The sequence below is a fragment of the Gouania willdenowi genome, chromosome 13 (genome assembly GCF_900634775.1).
Source record: "Gouania willdenowi chromosome 13, fGouWil2.1, whole genome shotgun sequence".
In the NCBI taxonomy this organism is placed as follows: domain Eukaryota; kingdom Metazoa; phylum Chordata; class Actinopteri; order Blenniiformes; family Gobiesocidae; genus Gouania; species Gouania willdenowi.
In genome coordinates, this window is record NC_041056.1 from 26,501,458 (window position 1) to 26,520,298 (window position 18,841).

At 36.8% G+C, this 18,841-nt stretch overlaps 1 protein-coding gene across 3 annotated transcripts in view; it reads left to right on the top strand.

Annotated features, from left to right (window-relative positions):
• The first annotated feature begins 705 nt into the window (after positions 1–705).
• Positions 706–18,841, top strand: part of LOC114474055 (beta-galactosidase-1-like protein 2) — a 34,496-nt gene continuing 16,360 nt past the window's right edge. For 2 of the 3 annotated variants that reach the window (XM_028463963.1, XM_028463964.1), the window contains exons 1-13: positions 706–960; positions 2,758–2,940; positions 4,270–4,338; positions 4,604–4,699; positions 5,906–6,014; positions 6,414–6,506; positions 6,691–6,772; positions 6,858–6,922; positions 8,033–8,117; positions 10,067–10,210; positions 12,746–12,826; positions 15,791–15,897; positions 18,323–18,469. In XM_028463963.1, coding sequence (XP_028319764.1) covers positions 872–960; positions 2,758–2,940; positions 4,270–4,338; positions 4,604–4,699; positions 5,906–6,014; positions 6,414–6,506; positions 6,691–6,772; positions 6,858–6,922; positions 8,033–8,117; positions 10,067–10,210; positions 12,746–12,826; positions 15,791–15,897; positions 18,323–18,469 — 1,350 coding nt within the window. In that variant the 5' untranslated portion in view covers positions 706–871. Of the gene's footprint in view, positions 961–2,757; positions 2,941–4,269; positions 4,392–4,603; positions 4,700–5,905; positions 6,015–6,413; positions 6,507–6,690; positions 6,773–6,857; positions 6,923–8,032; positions 8,118–10,066; positions 10,211–12,745; positions 12,827–15,790; positions 15,898–18,322; positions 18,470–18,841 lie in introns of those variants that run through there. The other variant, XM_028463965.1, reaches the window with a different exon arrangement.

The window sequence follows — 18,841 nt, forward strand, 5'->3', positions numbered from 1 at the left end:
CATGATATTATATTGTACAAACATGATATTATATTGTACAAACATGATATTATATTGTACAAACACTAAAGTATATAGTAACAATATGTAACCATGTCGGAAATAAACTGAATAAATAAATAAATAAAATAAATAAATATAGTGTATTGCACAAACATGATATTATATTCTACGAACAACACAATACAATATTGTCACATATTTTGCCATGGTCATTAAATCATGATCCACTTTAAAAAAAATAAATAAATAAATAAATAAATATATATATATATATATATATATATATATATATATATATATATATATATATATATATATATATATATATATATATATATATATATAATTCAACCAACCACATTCAAAAACAGCATATGCATATATATATCCATAAATAAATCTATATATTTCCCTGTGCAACATGTCTATCAAAAGAAAAGTTTCTTTTAAACTAAAAGACAAAGTCCAACATGAGATATATTTTTAACCTGCTGACCTCGACCCACCAGTTGAGAATAACTTCATTAGACATATAGATTAGAGTAGAGTAGCTTTATTTAATTTGTTTTATTTAATTGAATTCTCTCTCTCTTTTTTTTTTTTTTTTTACAACTTTTTTGTCTTTACTATTTTATTTTTTTAATTATTATTATTATTTTTTACGTAGCACGTTATACACTCACTTCACTACCGGAAGTGAGTGTGCGCAGTCAGGAATCGTGTGCGTGACAGATGTACAGCAACATTACTGTCATTGCCTCGTTTCATACTTGTGCGGCTCACTAAACTCCTCCCGAACATTGCGTGAACATACATAAATATTGTGGTGAGGTTTAAAGAGGAGCAGCTGTCAGCGCTGTTTGTGCCAATGGCACCGTGGATGTTGTTCTTTAAGCGCAAACGTCTCATTCTGCTCTACATTGTGCTCACCCTGATCATCGTTTTTCACTCCATACGGTAAGAGATTACATTTAAACAATGACGCACCGTGGCCATAATATTACATTTAATTACTAATCAATGATCATAAACATGTGTACGATAAGCTCCTGCTTCTCCAATTGAAAGCTGCTGTTATGGAGAAAGATCTGAGCACTTTGACTTTACTTTGTGTGATTATTATCACCCACTGCCAGTGTTTGAAGTTTGGACTCAGTCAGGATACCTGTGAACTTTCACATGCATGTTGGGATAAAGCAAGTGCACCGGCAAGGTGTCACTGTGGGTGCAGCATTGTGTATTAGTATTAGAGCTGCACGATTCATCACTTTTACCCGTGATCACGATTTTGGTTGTCACAATTAAATTAACCTGATCGTCGGCAATTTACCTTTTTTAAAATACGGTCTATTCATTCTGTGATAATGTATTTATTCAGCTAGCCTTTGGTACATTTAAAAAAAATATAATAATAATTAAATAACATTTAATTCAATTTTAAAGACCAAGTTTACACTGTAAACTGTACACATATTCTTTGTTTAGAAATAGTACATTAAAAGCACATATTTTTCCCTAATATACTACGTAATTGTGAATATAATATTGATCAAAAATAATCGTGATTAGCATTTTGGCCATAATTGTGCAGCCCTAATTAGTATCAGTAATTATATAATATGATATCTGCTGAATTATACTTATTGGCTCAAATAAAATGAAAATAAAAACAATCAACTACATATAACTATTTAACTAATGAGTCTAGTGATTCTCAACTGCTGGGTCGCAGACCTGTATTGGGTGGGTCGCTGACAGCTAGTCAAAAATAAAGACATACTTAATGTCTCTCATGCTGGACGTGTATTTTATTTTGAAAGAAAAAACTTTCTTTGACAGGCATGCTGTTGCACAGGATAATATATAGATTTATGTTTTCAACAGCTGTTTTTGAAAAACTCTATTTGGTTGTTTGATTTATTATTTTAAAAAAAAAGAAAAAAAGTGGGTTAAATGTGGTGAGACCAGTTTAGAACCCCGCAGACACAAATATTTAAAGAGTGTTTTGGATAATAAATAAAGTGACAGAACATTACATGTAATCGGTTGAGTTGGGCTGAGCAATATGATTGGATAATAACTGTGTCGATCTCCCTATACCAGCTTTAGTCTGTTACTTCAATATGTGGAAATTAAAGCCTAGACTGTTAAAAATGTAAATTTTAAGTGTAAAATCAACCATTTTGACTAGATATGGCAGATTGTATGTTAAAGGCAAAGCTGGTTGATTCATTTATTGATTGATTTGCTTTTATTCACAAATGACGCAAATTATTTGATAAAAAAAATATGAAATAATGACAGATATACAAAAAAAACTAAGCAGGTGCTCATTATCTATTTGCATGGTTCTGAATAAGTATCCATAAGATAAGTTTTCATTAAAAGAAAAAAAAAATGTCAGGGGTTAAATTACCCTGTATTAATTATAAAATAATTATGCCGACAAGGCAAATTATATATCTAATTCTGGAAGAATTTAAGAACGACTTTTTCTTTTCTTTTTTAAATCGGCACGATCAATTTGAATTTTAATGATTAAATATTAACTTTAATACTCAAAAGAAACAATAATTGTTCAATATGCAGTATATTTAATTAGTTATATTCTAACCACAAAAATGCCATATATCAATAAATGGATTTTAAAGTAGGAGAACTGGTACTGCTTGTTTGAAATGCTTGGCTCACACAATAGGAATGCATCAGAGCAAGTTTAACAAGTTCTTGTGAATTGTGAAATTTCTGTTTTAGGAAACACCTTGAAGTGAGGATGACTGGCGTGGAAGGCCTTAGAGCCAACTCGTCTTGGTTCACTCTTGAAAAGAAACCATTCCGTATCCTGGGAGGGTCCATCCATTACTTCCGTGTCCCCAGTGCCTACTGGGAGGACAGGCTGATGAAGATGAAAGCCTGTGGACTCAATACGCTCACTACGTAGGCTTCAATAGCATCTGTATTATAATGTTTTTTTTAATATTTTACACCAAAGATTGTTTTTTAGAGATCAAAACTATATGTATACATCATTCATGCACACCAGGGTTGGGGTCAATTACATTTTTCAGTTACAATGACCTTTTCAATTACCCATGTTCAATTACATTTCAATTCCGATTATAGCAACCGGCATTTTTTCCAATTACAATTAAATTACAGTGAAGAATTTATCCTTAGAAAGTCATTTACACTTATGTTATCAATTACTACTTTTCAATTAGAATTAATCACAATTGCTGAGCCTGAAATAAATAATAGGAGTGTCCCAATTCGATATCGGATATCGGTTCGATATTAGCCTGAAAATGAATATCAGATTCAAATTTCTGGATTTTCCAATTTTTTATTTATTTATTTTTTAAATCATTTTTTATTCATTTTATTCAATTGTAGAATATTGTCGATATTATGTTGAAGGTTAAAAATTATGTAACCAATTGGTTAATAATAAATGGGTCAGTTTTTGTTCTCTGTTTCAGTAACATCACTTGATCAAGCCTTTTCTAACATTCCACACGACAAAATAAGTAATTATTAAAGAAGAGAGTGAGGGGGAAAAAAAAGTATGTATGATTCATGCTGATCTCGGATCAATATCGGTATCGGCTGTATATGCAAGGCTGCAATATCGGTATCATATTGGAAATGAAAAAGTTGTATCGGAACATCCCTAATAAATAACCTAATAAAAGTGAACCTTCCTCTTGTGTTAGCTTTCTGTTAGCATCTCTTATCTATCATTTAATTTCTTTCCTATCTATTGGTTGCATTGTTAGGATTCCTAATCAATGAAATTATAGGTTTTAATATTTTTGGTGTGGACATCTAAGACATTTTTGTGTCACTGTACCGCTCAATTTCAGTTGTTTTTGAAATGGTAACATGTGGGACAGCTTGATATAAAACATATTTTAGTAATTGTAACATACAACTGTAACATAGTTCCTGGCAATTGCAATTAAAAAGTCAATTATCTAAACTCAATTACAATTTGATTACAATGACGACAGAAACAGATAAAAAAAAAAAAATAAATGAAAAAAAAATAAATAAATATATATATATATATTTACAGCTATAATTATGCCATAATTGTCATTAATTATCAACGACGTGATTACAATTATAATTGACACCCAACTCTGGTTGTTACCCATAGTTTTTTTTATTTGGAAAAGCACACAATAGATTTGATTTAAACAAGAGTTTTGATCAAAATGTAATGAAAACACACTGAAGTCAGTTTCTTTCTCTTCATTTTTACAGATACGTTCCTTGGAATCTTCATGAGCCACAACAAGGGGTTTTTGACTTCAAGAATCAACTGGATTTAGAGTAAACACAGTCGTCCTTTAGATGGCACTGTTTAGCTGTAAAACTACTCAACTGTGAGCTCTAGGCAAAAGATTTCAAACCCTATGAAATGGTTGAAGTGTAAAATAATCTTGAAAAGAATCCCAAGTATCTTACTTTTGGTGAAGAAATATTGCAATATTGTTTCTCTCTTGTGTTAAGTGTGTTAAGTTATCGGTATTAATGATGAATCAGTGCCTTTGATGTTACACATTGATCACAGCAGTGTGTCTCTCTCTCTTCATAGAGCTTATCTTCGCCTCGCAGGGCGCCTGGGTCTCTGGGTGATTCTTCGCCCAGGGCCGTACATATGTGCTGAGTGGGATTTAGGGGGACTACCAAGGTAAAACATAGAACCATCTTCACCTCACAGACAATCTTGGACATTTTACCCCATCCCTTTTTTTTGGGGGGGGGGACTTCCCAGCCATCAGCTGTCTCTTTTAATTTGTTTTTAATATTGTATGGCTCACTTTGTGTTCTATATTTTTAAACCTGCTTAGTTTAAATACACTCATTGTAGCACTTTGAGATTTGTTTTAAATGTAACGTGCATTATAAATGACATTTATATTAGGGATGTCCCGATACAATTTTTTTCTCAAGTGATGTCACTCAAACAGAGAACACTAGTCAGCAACAAATGAGATAATAATAATAATATCTACGGTATTCTGCAATCTATCTATAATGCAAGAAAGGTTTGCGTGTGTGTGTGTCCGTGGAGCGAATATCTCCCCGACACAGTGTCTGATCGACCTGAAACCATGTCAACGGCTTCCAGATACCACGAGTGTGTGCATCCATAATTTTGGTCATTACAAAATCAAGTTAAAACCAATTTGAAATGACCAATCCACACTGTGGAACTCCTGTCAAACATTGTTTAAAACACTGGTGATGTCATCAACAGTGACTTCGTCATCAGTGTTCTATTCTATGTTAATGCTAATGCTAAGCTAATGCAGTGCAACGCTGTCTGTACATGATAACTTGAAAAGTTATCAACAGATTTTCATGACATTTTCAGGAAATGTTGATAATGGGTCAAAGAACAGGAACATTTTGGTGATGTTCTGGCTACAAAAAGAAATTATATATATATATATATATATATATCCCATCCATATTCCATATGTATTCATGTTCCCATCCCCACTGTGGAACTCCTGTTAATGTCAATATGAATACATACCACCGATGGGCACTGTACTAGTTGAATAAAATAAATAAAAAATGAATTGGGAAAAAAAAAAAAAAAATCGGAAATTTGAATCCGTTATTTGATATTCGTTTTCAGGCTGATATTGGATTGGGACACCCCTATTTATTATTAAAATCTTTCACCATGACACAGCAGCGTGTTGGATTTTCATGGATATTTATGTAAAAAAAAAAATTGAAAAATATCCAATATTCGTTTTCAGGCTAATATCGGACCGATATTGATATTGGATCGGGGCACCCCTATTAGCAGCATGTTTGAAAAAGTATTTCCAAAGACAAGTTTTTTTTAGTTTCTTGAGGTTTTGCTGTTTTTCCATTTCAGCTGGCTTCTAAGAGATCCAAACATGAGACTGAGAACAACCTACTCAGGATTCACTGATGCAGTCAACTCTTTCTTTGATCAACTCATCACGAAGGTGGCTCCGCTTCAGGTAGATTTACTTTTTAAAGTTTAAAGTGGCAAAAAGCTAAATAGACTGTATACTTTTTCACTTTTTTTTTTGAAGGGAACATCAAAATAAAAATGACACAAGATATTCCTCCTGTTTTCTGAAGCGATGGCGGTATTTTTGTATGTGTTTTAACTATATGTGCTATGTGAATACATTGTATTTATTGTTATTTGTAGCTGTTTGATATAGACCGAATTGTTCTGAAATAAAGACAAAATGAAATATGTAAAAAAATGACCATCAAAAAGGTTTTTCCGTATAGTTTTACTAAGCGTTGCTAAATGTGATAATTTTTTCTCTGAGTTACATAACACTATATTTTAGATATTGATTAGATAAATATCCTGATAATGTACTGGTTGGTTCCTTAATTCACAGTACTCCAAAGGAGGCCCAATAATAGCAGTTCAAGTTGAGAATGAATATGGATCTTATGCTAAAGATGAAGCGTACATGCCTTTCATTAAAGAGGTAAGACATACAGATGCACACTTTTCAAACATAATTGGAAGCAACTAATTTAAACATCTTCATTCATTATATTCTCATTTTGCTTGCTCAAAAAAATAAAAGAAAAAAAAGAAGAAATGACACACAGACGTATTGGTTTTGTTTATTGGCCTTTTGAACTGTGTTGGTTTTTGTGTTTTTTTAGGCATTATTGTCACGAGGCATCACAGAGCTTCTGCTGACCTCAGACAACAAGGCGGGGTTGAAGGCTGGAGGAGTGAAAGGAGGTATTGTGGGGATGGACAACACACACGCACACAGCATTACGTCTGAAATGGTGAATACACCATTTCTCTTTTTTGTTGTGGGAAGCATTGGAAACCATTAATTTTCAAGATCTGGACCCAGAAGACTTCTCATATCTGAATGCAATACAAGTAAGTCAAACCCCTAACAGGGTGGTGGGTAAGGAAAGGCGATCTGGCGCGCTCTGGGGTGCTTGGTCGGTGCGCCTGGGGGCCGGCGGGGCAGCTTGCAGCATCCCCTTGGTGCCCTCGGCGACTATGGGCGTGGTTGTCATCCCTGGGGGCGCTGCTCTTGGTGCTGCTTCCGTTCCGGGTCCTTCCGGACCCTGCTGGCTCTGGGCCCACCGGCGGGCGCCCGCCGGCTGCCCCTTCCGCGCGGCTCTGGCCGTCTGCTGGGCGGGGGCCTTGGCTCCTCTGCTGGGGTCTCGGGCGGAGGCTCTCTGGGCCCTTCCCTCGGGGGGTTGGGTGCTTGGGTGTGGGTGGGTGGGGGGGGCTGGATGCTGGCGGGGGGCCTTGGGGTCGGTGGGGGGATGCGCTGGGTGCCTCTCGGCCTGGGATCTTGGGGGCATCTGGGGGGTTGCTCGGCCGCGGGGGCGTTGCCTGGGGCTCCCTGGCCTCCGCTCTTTCTGCTGGCCTGGCTGCATCTGCGGGCCCAGGGCAGTTCCTGGGCTTGCAGTAGCGGTTTTTTTTTTTTTGCACATATGCTGGTATATGAAGAACAGTCTATTCTTCCCCACCTTTTCTATTTCCTGCCTTGAGTCTCTCCTCCCTGCTCCCTTTCCCCTCCCCTTCCCCCGCCCCCTCCACTTAGGTGTAACACTGCTCTCCCTTTTTATATCCTCCCTATAATAAAAGATTTCTTACCCTTCCTTAGGGAGGGCTGGTGATGGTCACAATTAAGCAATAAAATAAATCAATGTATTTTATTGCAATAACAAAATATGCATTGCTGTCTCATAATGATTGCACTTCCTGTGGTGTTGACCTTTGACAGCATGTGCAGACAAGAAAAAAAAAAAAAAAAAAAGGTGGCCTTTTCTTGTGTATCTTCAATAAGTCCATGCCAGTACATTCATCATTGTAAATCTAAGTTTTCAGATGTTGTCAAACTACAGAAATTACTATTTTTTTCTTTGAATGCTCTGAATGTACTACAGTTTTTTTTGGCAACTATATAGTGTATATACTGTGTATTGCAAAACCATTTGACATTAAACACTAAACTCGTCTTACCTTTCAAAGCCTTTTAAACCTCAGATGGTGATGGAGTATTGGTCTGGCTGGTTTGACGTGTGGGGGGGTCGTCACCACATTTACAGTCCAGAAGGTGAGACCTACCTTTGTTCTTAACAAACGTCTTTTATAATGGTTTGGTTTTCTTCATCAAAACACAATATTTACAACAGTAAGGCAGATATTCTCTTTGACTTAATAGATTTCACAATAGAGTTGTAACTATCCGTCCAATGGTTGCTTCTTTTTTCAGGCTCACAGGGGGGAGTAATTATTATCATTCTTTATTATTATTTCCTTAGATAATTATTTGCTCACTGAGTGTAAAATAGAACAGACAAACCGTTTCTAAATGAGAATAAAATTGTATTTTGCCTCAGGAGGGACTTTGTAAAGACAAACTCATTGGTGTGAGGGTTGTGTAATATCGCATTCTCTGGCTGTGGGGTCTCTAATGTTCTGGTTCTCTCACAGAATGCCTCTCAGTGCGTCTGGGATGGGTAGCTTAGCAAATGACCACTTCTTACTTGTTTTATAGCTTTGCCAGGGATTTACTGTATATAGCTTTCATTCAAGGCAGGTTTATTAGGAGCATAAAGCCTAGTATTATCAATCAAAGCGTGTATTCCAACCTGCTGACTTTGGCTGTGGATGTGTGATGGTGAGAGGACTCTTCACTGAAACCCATTACCAGAATAGAACACAGGTATACCTTTGTACCTCCCGTCTGCTTCTTCTACCCAAAGACATGGATATTCATGATGATTTTAATCCCTCTGACACCATTAAACCATTATTTATTGTGTGTACATCAAAGACATATAATAGGACCAAATCTGGCTTTTCAATGCCCTTCATTCATACTACTATCATTTTTTTAACCAACTTTTGTGCAGTTTATGAGGAAAATGCTGACTGCAAATGTTAGTTAAAAAAGTAGGCTATATTTCTCAAAACCTAAAAGCATTCAATATTCAAACGACTAATTCTTAACATAATCACAGATTTAGTAGTTTTTCTAAATGTATTTGATTTGTTTAGAAATATTAGGTATCAAGTATAATTTTTCCACAAATGTGTAATCATATTACACAAATAAACATTGTTATTATCACCCTGCTTTAACTTTACTCATTGGTTCTAAAAGTATTAATAGTCTAAGCGTAAAGGTCTTTTCAAATCTCTTGTTGGTGAGATTATTTCAGATTATTATATTCTACCGATCAGGCCTATGACATGGTTCACATGCTGTAGTCATCATCGTGATCTTTCAAGCTTAATGTACAGTTGTGATGTAAGTCATTGCACTTATTTCACACTGGTAAAAACTCGAGGCATCCACACTTAGCTTTCCTCCAATTCTTGTTTGTTCAGAAAGCTCTTATTTCAAACACAGCTGTAGAGCTCCAAGTCTCAATTCTAGCCCAAGTATTCCCAGCAGCCTCTGAAATGATGGGTTCTAAAAATGAAAGGGGCTAGCAGTTTGATTCTTTATGTATTTTCTTCTCAATAAAGGAAAATAAGATCCTATCTGTGACGGCATCAGTGTCACAGATAGGAAATGATCTCTGGAATATGCAGAGATATGAACTGATCTGCACACTGCAGCTTGCCCAGTGGTCGGTCACAGACACAAAACCAGTCCATTCAGGCTCACCCTCCCCACAGGTATTCACTTAGGCTCATGCACCTTTTTCAGATAATTCTACCCAGTTTAATTCAGCAACTCGGGCTCAATTTCATTATGTTATTACTCACTCCACTGTGTTACATTCTGTGCATTATATAGGTATAGCTAATTTGTGCAGGGAGGCCAGCACCTGAATGCGAATGGAAGCCAATCAGATTATTGTATTATTATTTCTAGGTTTTTAAAGCTGACGTCTAATATATTTTATCCCCCTTCCTCATTTAACAATTGAAGAGAAAACCCCATTTTTTGTGCTGAGCTTGGAGGAATTTATATTTTTCACTCTGTTGCCTCACTACAGTTGTTTAATGACATAAGCAAAATGTTAAAGTGATTTCTTTTACTTTTTACAGTTATGATGTCAGTGGTTGCAAAACTGTTTGAAATGGGAGTGTCGATCAATTTCTACATGTTCCACGGAGGGACCAATTTTGGATTCATGAATGGTGCATTAGCTGTGGATCTGCCAGCACCTAAACCCATGATAACCAGCTACGGTAAGTTCAACAATGGCGTCCAGTAAGCACACTGCCTGAAATATTTTCTATTGGGTAACTTTCTCACTTAGAGAAAGATTAATTCAATTCAATTCAACTATATTTATATTTATAGCACCAATTACAACAATAGTCATCTTGTAGCGCTCATTAAAATATAAAATTCTTAAGAAAAAAACAACAATTGCACATGAACAAGCATCAGCTACAGTGGGGAGAAGAAAAAATGGTAAGAAATCAGCATCAAAACCAGGCTTAGAGGTGGGAACCATCTGCTTCGACTGGTTGGGGTTAGTGGACAGAAAGTGGAGAACAGAACAGGATAGAGAGATAGAACATCAGAGTGTCCCAGACTAGTTGAGCCGTGAACCTCAGATTAGGAACTGCCAGCTCCAGCGTCAAGACACCTGAAACAGAAAAGAGAGAGAAGGGTGAGGAGAAGGCACAGACTGCAGAAAAAACATGATACAGTCTGCCTGCATGGAAACACCTGGCGCTAGACTATGTGCGAGTAGAATGAGAATGAGTATGTGGTGACGTGGACATCCATGCAAATGTTGTGTAAGCAGTGTGGTCGGTATGTTACAGGGGTCAGAAGTGGTTGATGAACTACAACCCAGTCACTACTGTGTCTGTCTGGACAGCACCTGTTGGAGGACTATGTGTAGAATGGCAAGGGTCAAGTGCGGGAGATGATGCTACATCTTAACCACATCACTCACATCCATCTCCCTCAATTACTGGTCTTGGTGGAATGTGTTTGGATATAGTCTTGGTTTCTACTATATAATTTGAGTTTATTGTTTCTATTTTTAGGTTTAGGGCTTTGTTTCTAATGTTTAGATTTATGCTTTTATTTGAAGTATGCTTTTTCAAATAAGCAGGTTTTGAGTTTAGCCTTAAAAGTGGAGAGAGTAGTAGCCACCCATACTAAGACTGGGAGCTGGTTCGAGAGACGAGGAGCCTGGTCGCTAAGCGCTCTGCCTCCTGTTCTACTTCTAGACACTTCTGAGAACAGAGTGTTCTGCTCGAACGATAGGGCACTAACAGGTCTTTAAGATACACAGGAGCTTGATCATGTAGAGCTTTGTATGTTAACAGGATAATTTTAAACTCTATTCTAGATTTTACAGGAAGCCAATGAAGGGAAGCCAATACTGGAGAAATAGACTCTCTCCTGTTAGTACCTGTTAGTATTCTGGCTGCAGCATTCTGGTTTAACTGGAGACTTTTTAGTAAGTTACTAAGACATCCTGACAGTAAAGAGTTATGACAATCCAGTCTAGATGTAACAAATGTATGGATTCGTTTTTCAGCATCACTCTGGGCCAAGATATTCCTGATTATAGAGATATTCCAGTCAAAGAAGGCTGTTGTTGAGATTTGCTTAATATGAGAGTTAAAGGATAAGTCGGTATCAAAGATAATGCCTAGGTTTTTTACTGTGGTGCTGGGTGACAGAGTAATGCCATCCAAAGACTTTATTTGTTTTGATAATTTTTCTCTATGGTGTTTTGGACAAAATAAAATCACTTTGGTTTTGTCCTGGTTAATAAGGAGAAAGTTATGGCTCATCCAGGATGTGATGTCTTTAAGACAGGCCTGGAGTTGTCATAGCTGATGAGTTTCATCTGATTTCATCAACAAATAAAGCTGTGTATCATTTGCATAGCTATGAAAATGTACACTATGGTTTCTGATAATGTTACCGAGTGGAAGCATATATACTGTAAAGAGTATTGGTCTGAGAACTGAACCTTGTGGAACTCCATGATTAACTCTGGCATGTGTTGAGGAGAGATTATCAACATGAACATAGTGGGTTCTCTCTGATATCATTCAAACAATAAGTTATTATATTATATGTAGTTGTATGTATAAGCTTTAGTCTTTTTATCTCTTAAATGAATTTATTTTTAACTATATCAGGCAGAACGTGTAACTTCTTCCCAGTTCTTTAACATCCTCTTAGAACATTTAATATGAGAGGGTAATCAAGTCATTTGTCTTATTGTAGCTTGTTCTAGGGTTCGAAAAGTTACTGTTAATTTTAATTGTGTGAAATACAAATGTTGGTTTTGCCGTTATATGTAAATAAAAGCACAGTTAATGTTGTTTGGCCTGCCTCTAAATGATGCTACTTTCGGTAGCTTCTGTCCTTTGGGGCTTGTAAATTTAAATATTCGCTGCACACAAATGAATTAATTACTGAATAAAGTGCAAGTGAAATGTAAATTAAGGATGGTACAATGGGTTTGATGTCCACCTCAGAGGCTCTTAACATTGTAATGACCTTAGAAAATAGAAGGATAGTGAAGATAGCTTTCAGAGCAGTTAAGTTCACCCCTGACCTTGTTTTTTTTATTTTTATTTTATTTTATTGTACTTCAGAAAATGCTTAATCTTGGATAAGCATGAATGAATGTCCTAAGATGTTTGATAGGGAGATGAAAGCATCTGCCACGGAAAGGAGCTTCCATGTCTCTCTCTCTCTTGCTTCCAAGCCTGCTGTTCTGATAATGCATTATCTTTCAGATTACGATGCTCCATTATCCGAGGCGGGGGATTACACTACCAAGTATCATCTTCTGCGGAATTTTTTCAGCCAATACCAGAGTAAGTGTTTTTTTGTTGTTGCCTAGAATGGCTCCACATTTTCTCCATCTTTTTGTCTTTAATTTTTTACATTTTCTCTTCTTTATTAAAGAGATGTTAGTTTTCAAACCTATTCCATGGCGCCTGAAAAGGAAACATCCCACGTGATTGCAAGCATGGATTCCCCGTGTATTAGTATATGTCTGTGTGATTCTTTTAACCCAAGCAAAAAACATGAATTTCGGCACAAATTTGAACTGTCATACCTAACCTTGCATTGTGTTTTTTGCTTCTTGTAGTAAATACGTGCATATTTTGTTTTGAGGTAGAGGTCTCACCAAGGCGTTCTTTTTTGTTAAACTGGGATTAAATCCATCATAACTTTTCTCATCATTTGCCCAGCAGTGAGGTGATTGAAGACAGTCTGAAAGAGCCCACTTGTGCATGATTCATTCATGTTTTTTCGAGTCTGACAACAATGAGCAGTGGCCTGGATAAGAGAGGCAGTCTTTGTGTTGCCACAAAGACATGACTTAATTCTGTAATTAGATCAGCACGATATTTTAATATTGTTTGGTTGTCAAATGTTGTACACTGTGTCAGATACACCAGGCCCCGTGGTGTGTTTTTGTTGTTTGTGCCTAAAATGGCACATATTCTGGCTGATCTCTCAGCGCTCTGACACTAATGAAGGCTTTAGAAATAACCTTGTCACACACTCGCTTTAAAGTTTCCCACCTGTATAAGAGACAACTAAAGTATACCCATTTACTTTTCAAGTAAAAGTAAAAACACACACACACATTTCTCAACCACAGAGCACATGGTCTATCCCAGGGGTCTACAACCTTTACCCTCAAAGGAGCCATTTTGTCTCATCTCGCCTGGATTAAAGTCCTTCTGGAGCCGAAAAAAAAAAAAAACCTTCTCAATGAAGACAATACAGTGTATAAAATTCTACACTCTTAAAATAATATTGAATAATTTTATGAGTTAATGATTTTGAAGGGCTCCAAAAAATAACTTGAATTTGATAACACATGATCATGTTGGTCAACATATGTTAATTGCTAATTTCTTGCGACATGTCAAGCATGCATATTAAGGTGACATATTGGCAATTAAATGCATTTTTCCCCACCCAAATACAATCTATTTTCTTGTTGTTAGTTTAGTTATCTTACAAGGGATTTCAAACTTAAGGTTAGCCACAGGTGCAGGAAAGATAATGGTCTGCAGAGTTTACAGGAGTTGAAGTAGGAAGGTGATAGAGTTATTGCAGTTATTGTGATTCATTTTTAGGTTCACCAATTGTTTTATCATAATTTTATTTGACGTTAATGTCATTAAACACCCTCTGGAAGAAATAACAATACATTATTTAATTTGGTTTTTTTTAAGCTACAGGGAGCCATTGCAAAAGAGTCAAAGAGCCACAGGTTGCAGGCCCCTGGATCATCTTCAGGCCTCTACCACCCTCTTTCTTTGTTTTGTGGGTCTTTGTTTAAATTTCCGCTCTTTTTCTAACCAATCAGGCTTGCGATATGCAATTTCAACAAGGGACTCGGTCCGATCTGATCATGTCCCCGGGCGTGTCTTAAAAACCCCCGAGTCCACAGTTTTTGTTCAGTTCACTTTATTTTTTGTTACTTCCAGCCCAGTTTCAGCTTAGCAGAAAACAGAAAGAGATTAGCAAAGCGTCATCTTAATCATGAAACTTTAAAATGTCTTTAATTGAGGTTGGACGTTTTAATGCCACCTCAGATTTAACCAACTTTTTTATTTTTGAGCAACCTTTTAATTTGAAATTGATGCTCTTAGCAACTTTTTAAAAACCAAAACTCTTTAGAACATTGAAACCAGTCATTTTTGAGCAATTTTTTTTTTGTGCATGATTGAGAATCTAGTTTGAAAGAGCTGCCATCATTGCCAGAAGCTGATACCGATGCTCAGAGATCCCCACAACCAGAACAAGCCCAGATGATGTCTCCGGAGTCTGCTGCTCAGACGGACAGAACTCCTCCAACAGTTTGCCACAGCTTGACAAAAGGAGTTTAAACGCACGCACAGCACATTTGGCAAAGGTGGCGTCAAAACAAACAAAAAGTGTTTGATCAATCCCCCATAATTACGGTCAACCTAGTTTCCATTTTTCCAGTTTATTATTATTTTATTTGTATTTTTCCCTTCGCACCACCCTTACATCACATTAACACACATGCGTAAACAACATACACACCTCATACAGTACATCTCATTCACAACATGTACCTGAAGAGTAAATCTGTGTACAGAATGTATATAATGTTATACCATTTTAGCCAGTAGTAACCTTTTAGTAATCATTGTTTGATTTTTGTATTATCACTATGCTTGTACATTATCAATAATCTCATTTGTTGTAATAAATGAATAAATTATACCTGCTTTGTTATTAATATTATAACTTATACTGCAAAACCTCCGAACCGATGACAAGAACCCACCTGAGGGAAAAGGTGTTAATTTAAACTCATAAAGTGATTGAGGACACTTCAAACTCAATCCCCAACAAATGCAAATGCTGATTGGCTGAAATATCCAAAATGTCTATGTTCACTTATAAAAGGATACTAGGTGTATTTGGAAGCTAAAAGTTGAGACATTTCTGACACAAATTTAGACATAGAATTTAAGTGCATAATTGTGATTATTTCTTAAAATCATCCAACTGTTTTATCTACATAGCAAGCATACCTTGCTGACTTTGATGAAAATGCAGACATAAGAAAAAATAAAGCTCTTTTTTGGGACACACTGTGTTTTCGTATTATTATTAACCTATGAATATTTTTGAAATTCTTCGTTTTCAAGCTTTGATCACGTATGGTGGCTTTTGCTGGATGTGTGTTTCCCATTCTATTGATGGACTGTGACATGGTCCCATAAGATCTTTCACAATGACAGATGAAAGCCTCACTCTTTTATCCTGCTCTTGTTTTTCAGTCCAGCCTTTGCCTGACCTGCCTGCTCTCCAGAAGAGAAGAGCGTACCAACCTGTTATTATCGAGCAGCGCCTGTCTCTGTGGGAAGCTCTGCCTTTTACTGACAAGGTAAGGCACAGCCTCACAGAAAGTGCAATAACATCACCTCATGAACTAATAACCATCAACATTCCATGTTATCAACGAGAAGCTTGTTTACAGGCATGCGGAGGGGATAGAGGACAAATACAGTGAAGACTTTTTAAGATGGGAGGTTTTCACGCTTACTTGACCTTACAGGGCTCTCCAATAACTTTCAAAGGTCATTTGTCATGTAGTACAAGTAGAGCATCCAATCTACTAACCTCATGGCAAGTTACGATTCTGTTTAGCAAACTGAAATGCATCACTGATGAAGATGGTTAAAGGGCCCATGTTTCGCTAAATCAACTTTTCTGTGCTTTAAACATCATAAAAGTGCTATATGGGCTTCATACACATGCCTAAAGTGTTTTTTTCATTGATTCCATCAATGGTTAGTTAGAGGGTGATTTGCTCCTTTCTTACTGCAGGGTGAGCACAAACACCTCGCTCTAATTTGATGACGCATTTCCACTTTGATGACGAATTTGACGCGGCACTGAGCTGGAGAAGCCGCGCCTCCAGGAAGCTCTCTGCCGTGATTGACATGTAAACAGACACACTTACGAAGGTGAGCATTTCAGCGTCCTTCACGCAGTGCTATGTATGTATTTTCTACAGTCTGTGTATGTACCGGCGAACGCCCCGCCCCCACGCTCTGTCTCATGTTTATAAAGCAACATGAGCTCGGATACAGAGTGGGTGGGAGGAGGGCGGACCGTCTTCTGGCCCTACGTCACCTTGCGGGGAGTGGGAAGGCAGTGTCCCGTCTATAGACACGCCCACTCATGAATATGCATAAGTAGGTCGCAAATCAGCCTGGTTGTGTAGAGTTGTAAAGTGACTTTTCAGAGGCTAAAACTCTGGAAAACAGGCAAGTTTTGGAAAATATACCTCAAATACTATGTTTTTGAGGTTCTTAGAACCAATGGAGATGTGTGAAAAATAGCATGACATGGGACCTTTATTCATTTATCGGCAAGTGATGTGTATGCGTTACTGAGCTGCTACGGGAAGCAGGAGGGTCAAATGTCACTGCACCTGTTCGCTTGTTTTTAAACATTTTTTTTTTAACTTGATTTTATTTTGTGCACCATTGATTTTTACATTGCCATTTTTTTTATTTTGTGAAATTATGTTACATTCCTATGTACCTGCTCTTGTAATGTGAAGCACCACTGAGCCAGACTTTTTCCATCTTAACTGCTACATTGCCTCAGGAATTGGCAGTAATAAACTGTCAGCTTTATGAGTGTGCAGTCGTGGAGATAAAGTCAGTGAAAGATAAATTATCCAGTTGATCAAAGAGGTAGAGCACGTCATTAAATCACCTTTTTAGCTGCTTCACTTGCTTCAGCCCTGACCAGCCACTCACTCTCATTTAAGGGGAGCGCCCTTTTCACAGTGACACCATGCAGTTGGACTGGGTTGGCTGAACTTCATCTTGCACCAGTTAAAGCTGTTTGGTGTAATAGATGTGGGAGTGTTTGTTGTCATATGAAATAGGCTGTAAACACAGTAGCAGAATGCGTAAATATATGATAAATGATCTTTGGATTGGGTCTCAAGATCTCAGCTGCAAAAAGGGTATTTTTAACTATAGTTTTCAACTATAACTCAGTGGAAAACTGTGAAAAAAATATTAGTTTTCGCACAAAGGAGAGTTTGTGTTATTTATTGTGATCAATTGAAAAAAAACAAATATTCATGTTCTGAAGGGACTTAATATGATATCTTAGAAGAGATTCACTGAGAACTTACTTGTTCTTTAAAAAGCTACTTGGGGAGCTAATTGACACAAACTGCAACACAACTGAGTTTCAGGCATTTGCAAGTATCATGGACAGTCCCAGGCACACACATTTCAAATAGATCAAGATAAATATTGTTTTCACTGTTGGGAAAATTGCAATCAGAGAACGACGCCTCAAGATCAATGACACGCCACTAGACAATGGTCATGAGTAATGTCTTTCTCACACCTGATCGATCTTTACAAACATTACTGGAAGAGGGTATTTATTCATGCGTAACCATTAAAACATCTTAACATTGCAGTAATATGATTTAAAGCATGGTTCTATCAAGATTTATGTCACAGAAAAGCACAAAAGTAGGCTTATTAACTACTACTTAATTAAAACAAAAGTAAAAACAAAACTACAGTTAATTTTGAAATGGAGATTCACATCATATACGCGATTCGTTGGGCATTGTAGGGTTGGGTTCAGGAAATTAACATTTAAAGAGATTCTTATCAAAGTGTATTCAAGTGCTGTGTTTAGTTTATTAATTACTTCATTCATTTGCTACTATGATCTGTCTTGTAAAGGCCATGGGTAATCACTTTAAAGACATACAAGGTACCTTCTTTATTATATGTCTAAGCATGTGCTATTTGGATGTTTTGTAGCCCTATAAATCTGAGAGACCTGTGAACATGGAAAATCTCCCCGTCAACAATGATAATGGCCAGTTGTACGGCTACACACTGTATGAAACTACAATCAGCAGCGGGGGTGTCCTAAACTCAAAGAACAACATCAGAGACAGGGCTTTGGTGAGGAGAACATATCACACCTCAACAATGACACCTTTGCTTTGTACATTCACACTCAAAACTGATTGTGATCCATCACACCTAACGGTGTTGATCAATGTCCTGTAGAGCAATTAACACGCTGCAGCAATCACCAGTTGCTTTGGTATTAAAACACCAAAGTGTTTGTCAAAGACTTACTGCACAGTGTAGATAGACACCGGTAGATAGATAGACACCGGTAGATAGATAGAAATATACAGATAGATAGATAGATAGATACCAGTAGATAGATCGAAACATACCGATAGATAGATTAATAAATACCTGTAGATAGATGGAAAGATATCGATAGATAGATTAATAGATACCAGTAAATAGATAGAAAGATAC